At 35.4% G+C, this 11,644-nt stretch overlaps 1 protein-coding gene across 3 annotated transcripts; it reads right to left on the bottom strand.

The window, feature by feature from the left end:
* Positions 1–1,511: 1,511 nt before the first annotated feature.
* On the bottom strand, positions 1,512–10,898 carry LOC132316406 (probable ubiquitin-conjugating enzyme E2 24). 3 transcript variants are annotated; one of them, XM_059814895.1, is made up of 10 exons: positions 10,518–10,897; positions 10,258–10,337; positions 8,546–9,447; positions 6,778–8,249; positions 5,612–5,749; positions 4,567–4,956; positions 4,416–4,479; positions 3,119–3,258; positions 2,650–2,961; positions 1,512–2,026 (listed from the first exon to the last, which is right to left on the bottom strand). In XM_059814895.1, exons 4-10 carry the CDS (start codon positions 8,236–8,238, stop codon positions 1,793–1,795), a joined length of 2,739 nt encoding a protein of 912 aa, XP_059670878.1. In that variant the 5' UTR covers positions 8,239–8,249; positions 8,546–9,447; positions 10,258–10,337; positions 10,518–10,897; the 3' UTR covers positions 1,512–1,792. The 3 variants fall into 3 exon arrangements, with proteins under 3 accessions (XP_059670878.1, XP_059670882.1, XP_059670872.1); XM_059814899.1 differs by lacking the exon at positions 10,258–10,337 and having other exon boundaries at positions 8,560–9,447; positions 10,518–10,898; XM_059814889.1 differs by lacking the exon at positions 10,258–10,337.
* Positions 10,899–11,644: the final 746 nt, after the last annotated feature.

Genomic DNA, 11,644 nt, shown 5'->3' with positions numbered 1-11,644 from the left:
AATATCAGGTGCAGGAGAGTCAATGATGGAAGTTGATGAACACAATGGGAACTCCCTCAACTCCGAATGGAGCTAAGCATCTTAATTCTGCATACGAAAACGTCAAAAAAAAAAACGGTTTAGGTAATTTTGTTTTTCTGTAGCTGTCTTCTGTCATGTTTTCTGCTTCCATGAAAAGATCGGAAGCCCACTTCATTTTCCTGCTGTATGGAAAATGTGCAGTGAACTATTGTGCAAGTCCTTAATTTCACCTAGTTGTGATTGTTGTGAAGGGCCCATGTAGCGTATGTATTTAAATGTAGTGGTGACTGATCATGTTTGCGACAGACTGGTGATGTCTGGTATCAGTTTTTGCCTTAATTAGGACAACTCGCTGACATATGAAATGTTCAATTTTAACCTAAGCTAAATAATCCAAACCCAACTCATCCTTAATTTTTTTTGCTCAGGTTTATATTTGGGATTGCAACTCGGACTGAGAGATTTGGATTAGAATTCAGGTTGCACGCTGACTTTTTCATAAAACATCTTATATCACACCGATTTTATGCGACTTGAATATCACTTTCTCATTCTTTTGTGTGCTTGGAATGCACATCATCTTCCACTACTAAGCAAAATATGAACGGAGCTTACTTTTTTCACGGTAAAAACGAATTGAAGATATTGGCCAATAAATAACAAATGAACCATCGACCAGACCAACTTGGCCATAATTTGAAATACATATTTATAATTTAGTTTGGGTATGGGTGGGTTGATGACACCTTAATCCAATTCCAACCCTAATCAAGTCCGGGTTAATATTTTTTAACTCATATTCAACCATAATTGTAAAAATGGGATAGTTGCCCACCCAACCTTAACTGTAAAAAATAGTCACCCAAGTCGATGAAAAATTGAGTTGGATTCAAATTGGCCTGCCCAAGTTATGCCCTTAGCCTTACCACCTGACCTAAATGACAAACTCAAATCAAATATATCCAAAGAGGATTAATTTGTTAAAAAATGAGTTTCAGATAAGAAATTTTTAATATTAATTACTTCTTCCGTCCCAAAATAATTGTCTATCTTTTCATTTTGGGATGTCCCAAAAAACATGTCATATTCCAAAATTAAATGTACTATTTTTTTTAACATTCCCAAACTATCCTTTTAACTAAATAAAGGCACTAATTACGGAACACTATTTTCTCTTTTAGTAAAAACATATTTGAAACTTCACTCTTATCAATACAATAAAAAAGTACTAAAATTTCACTACCATAAAAAGTTGAATTCTTCACACAGAATATCCATGACTTCTGTTCAGAAAATAATAGGCATCAACATTCTAGTTACTTATCTTAATCCATTACTATATAACACCTTTTCCATTTTTATTTTATATTTTATTTTTATTCTGTCGAAAAGTTTAAGCCCACACCCACCATATTTTGCCCCTACTTGGGCTCGAACACCCACTAGGGGCCATTGGTGCCTTTTCCAAAAGATTAGTGTCACACTGTTGGTTTATTTTAAAGCATCATTTCATTCAAACAGATTGTGACAATGTATAAAACACACCATACAACATATATTACAACATGTACTATCAAGTCTCTCTCTCTCTTCTTTTTATTTCTCCAGTATACCGATATAGAAACCATAACCAAAACCAAACAAAAAAAAAAAAAAAAGTGAAACCAAATCTTTTACCAGGAAGAGCTTAAATTATACACATTCCACTGATGTCTTGATCAGGAAAATTTATAAATCCATACCTCCATTGCAGCACCTTCAAATTCGGGGTTCAGCAAATTTGCCCGCAATCAATACCCTTGTCAGAAAATGCTTCCACAAGTCTTGGGATGAGCTTAGCAAGCATGATCTTGAACCCTGTAGAACTTCCCTGTTGATTTTCTTCCCCGGATTTTTCGCAACCAAAAGCATAGCCGACTGGAGCTCCTTCCATATATGCCTTACAAGCCAAAAGAATATATTTGGAGCGTCGACTAAAGTGCTCCTCCACAAGTGCCTCAAAATGCTGCACCAGTACAGAAATGACCCAACTTTAAATTTAGAACTCTTATGCCAAAAAGAAATTAATTCAAGGATCATGTATCACGTTATTTATGTGAAAGGACAGGAGCTAGGCCATGCCAATAATCATCTTTTATGGGTGTAATTCTAATTTGCTAAAATAATAAATTAGTTAATTACTTTAACTTTGGGGCATCTGAATTCTGAACATCCCATGGAAAATAAGTCATTCCATTTTTTAGAGTATTTGATGGCACAGTAAATCAACTAGAATAGTTGCATTACAAAACAAAATCAGAGTTATAGCAAAGAATTGAATCACCAAATTACCATTAATGAAAATATATAAAATTGGTTCTTCAATTTGTAAAACTGACCTTGAAAGTTATGGAAAACAATATAGAATCATTTCCCAGATTCATCTCAGGGGACAAACGAGTGCCCCATGAATCTATTAACATATGTTTTTAAAAAATGTGTAACAGTCGATATAATGGCTGCTAATCTGTTAACGTTCAGACAGTATTTTGTTAATGGTCCAGAGGTAATTATCATATAAGCAGTTATGGTGGCCATTGTTGAAACCATGCAATTTTAGAGCTAATTGCTATTGTACAAATAATTTACCTTGGGTGGCTTGCGTAGTAGGTATAACATTGATTTGCAGCTAACAAGAAATGCATTTTCATTGTAGCTCACTGAGTTTTTCTCTCCTTCAGCTCTTCCCATCTGCTTATCATATCCGGCTTCATTAAAATAAGGCTTTTCATTAAGCACAAGAGCCTGTAGTGAGAGGAGAACTTGGAGAATAGTGGAACTTTCTGGACTCCATACTTCAGTGCCTTTGCCAGTCCATGTATTGAGAAGACTGAGACAGACCTTTCCAGATTCGTACAAATTTGGGTTGACACGCAGCCCACCCGAATTGTAGTGCACCAGCTGCAAGAAGTTCAATGTCAATAAAATTTATGAGAGTTATCAGTAAGATATAATGTGGACGTAGATAAACAAAAATACATATGGACTACTAACTTAGTAACTTCTTTATTCAGATATTATGTCAATAAGAACCGGAGAACTAAATTAAATTACTTACAGGTGGCTCATGAGGATACTCTGGAGGAAGAAAAATGTCAAAAAAGAAAATTCCATCATGGTATGGAGTTCCAGGTGCTCCTACGATGGCTGCCCGCAACAAATCCATCCTGTCCTCGTAGACACGGACAGAAATTGTCTCTGTTCAGGTTACAAAGTAGGTTCTATTAACCATAGCTCACAAAATTTGGAACTTGAGAATTACAAAAGAATTCCAATCTTCAATTTTTTTTGAACATTTTATATATTGAACTTATATAATGGCTGCTTTATATACTGCACCCATTTCTTCACCTTCACCTTTCACTAATCAAACACACAAGAGCCTCCTTTTTCTTTCGCATTCATTTATTTTTGAAGGTATTCAACAAAGGATTTCATAAAGAGGCGAATAGAGATTGGTTGAGAGGCCATTCTCAGCGGAGGCAGGCAATATAATGGGGATAAGGCTCCTGATCCAGATGGATCAACAGGGGCTTTCTTTCAGCAATAACAGTGTTTGGATGTGATGAGGGTGGATGTTATGGCAGTGCTTTGGAGTGGTTGGATAATAAGGGACTTTCGAGTTTTGATCTGCTGGCTAGATGGGTAGTATTTATAAGCTATGGTGAAAATTCTGTTTTTCACTCTGGTGGGTGATGAGAGAAGTTCCAGTGACCCAAAATGCCTTTGTTGAGGTACGCAAACCCTGGATGTGGTGCTCATAGCTAACGAATTTGTAAATACCCGGTTGCAGCAGGGAGAGGTGGGACGGTTTAGTTAGACATCGAGAACGTCTAACGCAAATTGGGGATTTTCTTTTTCCTAAATGTTGGGAAAATGTGGGCTTTGCAGCCAAGTGGAGGAAAAGAATAAGAACTTCCATCTCCATTGCTAGAGTCTGTTTTGGTGATGGCTCGTCAAAAAAGGTTTTTTGGGAGTTTTAAGGGACCGAGACAAGGGTCCCTCAATGTTGTTTATCCTGGTGTTGTATACCTCACTTGTACATAGGTTGGCCCCTTTTTTTGTGCCCTTCATGAAATATATTTTGCTTATAAGTAAAATACACTATCTTAATCTAATCTCCATCAATATCTTGATGCTGGATAGGATTCCATGGGCCACTAAAAGAAATGTAAAAGATGAGAGATAAGCACCATATTTTACATTTCGCCTGATGTACTAGGCTAGGTTAGTGAACCCACTAATGTGATTCACTCATCAAACTCACTCGTATCCTTTATCATATCCGACCGGCTGCTGCCTAATGATAGATTTCATAGAATTAATCATATCAAAGAAGTAAATATATAAGATACCAGGAAGATCTTTCTCAAGAATGATCCATTCTTGCTGAACCTTCTTCAACCAACTCTTTTTCACCTACAGACATAAAAGAAGAACACATTGTTTTCCAATATATGTGTCAACTAGTAAATTTTAAGGGGAAATACGAAGTTATCTTCCAACCTGAGACAATGTCAAACCCTTGCCGGAACCATCAGCAAAATGGTGGTCAAAGCAACCATTAACCATATCAAACTGCCCAAAATTTTCTGGGCTCTTGGTGTCTAATGAAAATTGAAGGGCTTCATTTTCCCCAATATCTTTGATTTGCAGCTCTAAATTAGTCTTGTCAGGTGTTTGCAAGTCACCTACAATCACTGGTGATCCCTCAGTGCACAAATTGCGAAATTCCAGTTCCTCCTCATTGGTCCCATCAGGCGCAGCTTCTAAAACATGCTCAGATATACCTGGTAGTGATGTGGAACCAAGAGGCCCGAATAGGTTTGCCACAATGCTCGTGAAAAACCCAACAGCAGCTTGAGGAAGGGAATAGAAACTAGAGTCCAATAATTCCTGAGCATGTAAGTGGAAAATCAACTTTTAATACGTAGACTACAGTTGACACAAGTATTTGAAAATAAATACTGAATTTAAATAAAAGTCACAAATTAAGAAGTCGTAACTCAATTCGTTAACAATTTGGGGATTCGAGTTACAGTTGTAGAAAATAAGTTTTCTTTCCTATTTTCTGTGAAGTTTCAACAGTCAAGTCGACCTGGAGTTCACTCCCTTGACAAAATATTCCCAAATTATAGTTTATATATATATATGTGTGTGTGTATATATATATATATATTATTTATTAAGGGAATGCATCCAAGTTCAAAATCACAGATGTGAAATTTCGAAAACTCTGCAGTTGTTACAAGATTCCTCATAGAAAAAATACAAATAAGGCTCAACCTTCCAACAAACACTACCTTTTACCCCCACACAGACTTGATTTTTTTTCCTGAATTGTTCCTTAAGCTATTGCAAAATTTTCTATTCCCCGTGACTTCTAAATAAATTTAAAAGCAAGTACTTCTAGTCTCATACAAGGCCTATGATACAAGTTTTCACCAACAAATGAGTCCCAAAACCAGAAAGCCTTCACTATAGATAGTCAGAGAGTGGGATATGTGTGTCTCAGTGTGAGTACATGCCAAAAGGAAAGAGTTGGAATTACCTTTCCTTTCCAGTGCAAAGAAGGCTTGTCATGTTCGGTAATCTCTTGATTCAATTGCTCATTGTTTTCCTCATTGATTACTGGAAAGGCAGATGAACCTTCAAATTTATCCATCTGAATGATTTCACAAGGGGCAACCTGAAATGATGTTGAAGTGTTAAAGAAATAATAACTAACAAATGGGCAGAACATCATGAAACAAATTTCAGTGCTGCATGAAAACAAAATGGATGGTAAATCATTAAACATATTTGACAAGCATCTGAGAATGGTGGATTACACAACAATCCTAACTAGTTTGGGAAGCCAGATCTGTTCATCCCACCATAGTGTTCTCTTACATTGTGAAATAGTGAGCATGAATGAATTTCACAAGACTCAATCCCTTAAATCCTAGAGCAAGGGACACAGCACAAGAGCAACTGAAATACCGAAAAAATCTGCTCAGCAAAAAGTTTTTGAGTATAATTGGGAAAGAACAAGGAGCAAGCTTAATTCAGTTATGATATTTAAATTTGCAATTAGAAAGCTAAACTTTAGTTTTGCGAAGATGCAGAAATTTTAGTTTGCATTACTATGGCATTACCCAATTTTGAGCCCCATCTAAGGACCAATAAGTCCTATGAATTTTAATTAAGACAAAAAAAAAAAAAAATCCTACCCATAAAATTTGTTTAAGTCGATTGTGAGGGTTCAAGTTCCCACGGGGGCAAATGAAAAAAAAAAAAAAAAATTGTTTAAACACAACCAGATTATGTAAACTTTACTTTTAAACTATGTTCACAAGAATTAAAATGTTTATGTTATGAGTTTATAAATGCAAATTTGTCTAATAAATAAAATTGTACTTAAGAGGAATAATCTTGCAAAATTAGAACTTAATGGTCCTCTCAAAAATGACTAGAAGTTGTGTAATATCTTGATATCCTTTCTACAAGAAAAGTTTTTTACAAAAGTGCCATTGCAACTACTAAAGCAAACTATACTTGTGTACCCAGTAGAACTCAATCAGAAAGCATAATCAACTTTAAAAAAAAATAAAATAAAATAAAATAAAAAAATAAAATAAAAAAAAAAAACTTGAAAATTTAGAATAGAACATAACAAAAATATAAAATAAATATAATTTTGAATTTAAAAAACAGAAAAGAAAAAGGAACCCATACCGTGGTAATAAGACCAGTAGCCCATTTCACCTCAACAGTCCCATCTTTGAAGCTCATAACAATTCCAATACATGATAAGTAACTATTGTTGGGGAACTCATTTTGATCTCCCCCACAGTACATACCCTTCAGATCAGCCTCCTCGCCCATTTCCATTTTTAAGGAGTCGGGGTTTTTGTAAATTTTTCCATGAACATGATCAACCGGCTGACTCTTTCCTAAACTAAACACTACATCACCAAGACAATAGGAATATTCTGGGTGCTCAGTTAGTTCATAAGCGCTCACAGTTTCCTCGATCTGCTCTCCCAGCAAATCAGATGCTCGATTTACTTCAGAAGTTTGCCATTTGACCTTCACAGTTTTTTCCTTCGGATCCAAGCTCCTCACAATGCCCCATCTTCTGCTGCTAGGAACATGTGGATCATCACAAGTGTTCTTTTCAATTACATATTGTCCAGGCCAAAAATCGTGAGCATCAACAATATTTATGGGGAACAGGGATTGTGAATCTAAACCCAATGAGTGGCTGCCATCTTGCCACTGAACATCAACTTTGGTTTTTGTCTTCACAATAACAAAGAGATCCTGAAAATTCGAAGTGAAGTTTCTTCTATGAAATTCTTTGTCTGATTGTTTATGCCCTTTAATGGGCTCACAAGAGGATGTATAAAGAAAGATATGCTCAATACCACCTTTACAGTCAGCAAATGGAAGTATACACCAATCGCCAAGCTGCCAGTTTGCATGTGAGAAACATGACAACAAGGTCAGTTTTTTTGAATCCTGCAAACATGGGGGAGCAAGCACCCTCTCACAACTGACCAGAGCACAGCCAAGCCAATCAACATACACCAATCCTGCTTCCACAGCACAAACAGTTCCTTCATCTCGCTTCGCCTTCCAAGTACCACATAACCATCTAGCTGATTTGGAAACAGATGAGAGCTCGACCAGCACTCTCTGTCCTGGATAATAAGGGTATCGTGAATCTTCAAGTAAGTTGGGAGAAATAGGTAGGAGCTTCTCTGGACCCATGGTGGTGAAATCACACTTTGAACCATCATCAAACAGGATGGTGACACAGTCAACTATTTTATCCACTTTTCCAAGCCATGGTCCATACACTACATAATCCCCCACTGAAATGGAACGAAGCTTTTGAAGGTTTTTAGAATCCACATCTTTTATCATTTTTCCATGAACATTTTCCAAGTCCACAAACATATCTATATTGACCACTCTGCCCATCTGTCCGGATGGATCTGTCTTGGAGCACACGATGTCCCCATGTATAAATTCCTTCTCAAACAAGAGAAAATCATCAATCTTTCCGATGGTTTCCTCCAGACTTGACAAAATGTTACAGGCCTGCCCACCATACAAAAATTCAATATCATCTAGATCCTCACTGCTACTAGTCACACTGAAACTGTCGAAGTCACTCAGGTCCAAATCCATCTTGTGAATGCCTATCAGAATATATGTGCAATTTAGTTAGATATTTGGAAAATAAATAAATAAATAAAGAAAGAGAAAGAAAAGGGCTGAGATATTGCAGCCTTTAAAAAGTTAATATGGAAAGAGTGTGATTGTGAATGATATAAGTGAGAAGAGCAGTCTGAATGATATAACACAACTAACACTGATTAACCATATTCAGCTTCATTCAAGAAACTATATACCTACTTCTGATGCATTTTAAAATATATTAACTAACCATATTGCTATAAAGAGACAATAATATTGAGAAGGGATAGTAAGTTACCACCAGATTTGCACCTTGCCTTATGGTTCAGAACAGTCAACACCTTTGCCTGTCGAAATGTTATCTTAAGCTGAATAGATTGCAATAAGGATCAGCAAGTGGTGCTGGACATCAAAGGATGAAGTGATAATAAATATCACTATAATTCTTCAAAAATATATCTACGTTTTCAAGATCAATCTGATCTTGGACTGCAGAGATCAAGATAGTATCTCCAAAGGATTGGAGATTAATGCCAAAGGAGATTTGCCAAATAGAGATAAAGGGAGTCTACTTGAGACTCCCAATTGCCAAAGGAGATTTGCCCAAAAAATGGACTGACACTAGAAGAAACTGCGAAAGGAGATTTTCTCAACCAAGATGAGTGAAAGTCCCAAAGGAAAGATACTCAGTGCCAAAGGAGATCTGCCCGATAGCCAGATTGGAGTTCCAGGAGAATGAGAAGATGACAATTTTTGAAAACCTCCTCAAGTATAACTGCCAAAACAGCTCTGGCCAACCAGAGGAAACTTGTGAATTTTGCCAAAGGAGATTTGCCCAACAGAGCTGAATCTTTGATAATCAAATATATGTGTATATATGTTGCCAAATTCTCTTAAAAGATATTTTATTTTAAAACCAATTTATATTGCCCAAGGAGATTTGCCCCTGAATGAAAGCCAAAGTTCCAATCAGGATTTGCCCACTGCCAAAGGAGATAGATTTGCCTCGCAGAGAGAGTTCAATCAACCAACAACAAATCTGGATTAAGAAGACAGATTCAAGCCATGCAACACAAAGAGTGAAAATCAGACAAATGTATCTTGTGGTGTGCCCAACAGCAATTCAGCCATCTCAATAATGATTTTTACTTGCCAAAAGTCAACAGCAGCCGTTGTAACGAGTTCACATTTGCAAGGAACCTGTAACAATACTTCCTGTTAAAATTCTTGGATTTCATCAATAAAGAGAAAACAAACACACACACACACTCACACACTTGGAGGATAAATTGATCAGTTTTCATTACTAAATTACATCTGTGAATAGAAGTATATGAAAAGAAAGCACAGAAGGCAGATATGAAAACATAAAAAGTGAGACATTTATGTCTTCTACCATTGAATGTTCTAGTATATGAAAAGAATATACTAAGAAAAAACAGAAAAAGAAAAAGAATATACTAAGAAAAGAATATACTAACAGGTGGGTTGAAAAAATAGAAAAAGAAAAAACACCAATAAAATAAGAATAACAGTGGGAACTTCTTATATCAATCCAATGTCACTTTATTCATAGAGTTAACTCCAGATGAATCCAGAATTTTCTTGAAATGTTACTAATCTTTAACATGAGCTTTTAATTTTATTAGGCTATATTTTGATCTGTTAGCCATTTTTAAAAGCAATAAACTTGAATAACCTCCTCGGATTCATTTTCGCAAATTAAACTTGGCAGGAAAACATTAACTTCATGGGTGTGCGTCAGAGTGATGTTTGTTTGTGTCTGTGTGTGTGACAGTGTGAGAGAGAACACAATCATCTTTCCCAAAAAATTGAAACAGAGAGAGAACACAACCATCTTTCCCAAAAAATTCAAACACAGAGAGAACACAACCATCTTTCCCAAAAATTCAAACATGGTTCTTAATTTGTCCTCAAGAAGGATTCACAATTTTGGCACACAAGTTCCCAAGATTCAGAAATTCAGATATAATTGTTTATAGTACAGACCTAAGTTGAAAGGAACTCTGAAAGAATTCAAATTCCATAAGATCGTGACAGGTTGTTGAAAATGAAAGTAATACCATTAACTGCAACAAAAAAAAACTGCTCAAAATAAACAAACAAACAAAATGGGGACAAGTCATTTCAAAATAATAACTAAAAATGAAATCATAAAAAAACACAAAATTGAATTCTTTATTTTGCGAATAAAAAATCACCCAAAAATGAGATTAAAAAGGAACAAATTGCAAGGTCAAGAACAGTACCATTTACTGTCTCTGAACTTCAATGGCGCCATATGATTCTTTTCTTCTTCGTCAGCAGATCATATGAAGTATACGCAGAGCTCGAATAGATGATATTCAGCTTTTCCTCTTATTTTCTTTCACTTTCTGGCACTTTTTCCTTTTTTGTTTGTTGGCAGAGAAAATTATTGAACGCAGTGGTAGAGGCCAAGAGAAGGAAAAGGTTTGGGAATTCAGAGAGGCAGAAGTTCCTCCCTAAATCCATCCATCACATGGCAGAGTTGCAAAGGTACACTCCCTCCTTTCCCTACAAGTCGTTTATGTCTCTCTTGAACGTTTGAGATTTCTGTGCGCTTTTTCATTTCACATCCAATTAGATATAAGCAACAATTGAGTCGATACGAACAGGAATATACCAACAGTATCTTTCTCTCTCCTCATATATATATATATATATATATATATATATATAGTTATGCAATACACACTTTCTTGTTCAACTGTTTATGCAACCAATTGGTGTCAAATGACCAAAATAGCCTTACTTCTGTGTGTCCAATTTTCTAACCAAGTCTAAACTTAATTCTTTCTTTTCTCCTAATATTATCTTTAATATGATTATGTCACTTTTCCTAACCGACATTTTGCACATGTCCAAACTCTTTTAATTTATTTTTTATTTTCATTTTATTTTTAATTAGTGATACTCCAACCTCTCTAGAATGTGATAATTTTTAATTCTATTCTCTCTAATTTTACTGCACATCGATTTAAATATTTACATTTCTATCAGATAAAAAAGTAATCTGGAGTTCATAAATCAAAACACACGTGTTAGGCGCTGAATGTTATACATTTTAGCCCCTCTATTCGCATGTTTTATTCTCTTAATAATAGTTATTTGTGATTTTACATTATTTTATTATTTTTATTTATTTCAGAGCTTTAATTGTAAAATCAGTTAAGACCAGTAATTCTGAGCTTTAAAAGATGACTTTTCGTGGGACCGAGCAATGTTGAAGATTTAAGTCTAATTATACTTAGAAAATAGTCCAAAAGAAGCCATAAGTTGATGAGAATGGAAAGAAGAAAAAAAGAAAAAAATCCTTCTCCAAAAAGGAAACTTTCGCCAAAGTTGATAACTTGAC

This window comes from Cornus florida, unplaced genomic scaffold, assembly GCF_030987335.1.
Source record: "Cornus florida cultivar Cherokee Brave unplaced genomic scaffold, ASM3098733v1 CherokeeBrave_3.0.0_Hap2_Chr01, whole genome shotgun sequence".
Lineage (NCBI taxonomy): Eukaryota > Viridiplantae > Streptophyta > Magnoliopsida > Cornales > Cornaceae > Cornus > Cornus florida.
The sequence above is the reverse complement of the archived record's forward strand: the minus strand, read 5'-3'. Positions and strand labels throughout refer to the sequence as shown.

What these genes read in the sequence shown, in the direction of transcription:
- LOC132316406 (XM_059814899.1), bottom strand. Translation starts at nt 8,238, where the DNA reads ATGGATTTGGACCTGAGTGACTTCGACAGTTTCAGTGTGACTAGTAGC. An exon ending in TCTTGAGAAAGATCTTCCTG is followed by an intron (nt 3,259 to 4,415) that starts GTATCTTATATA and finishes TAACCTGAACAG; the next exon opens with AGACAATTTCTGTCCGTGTC. An exon ending in TACTACGCAAGCCACCCAAG is followed by an intron (nt 2,027 to 2,649) that starts GTAAATTATTTG and finishes GTACTGGTGCAG; the next exon opens with CATTTTGAGGCACTTGTGGA.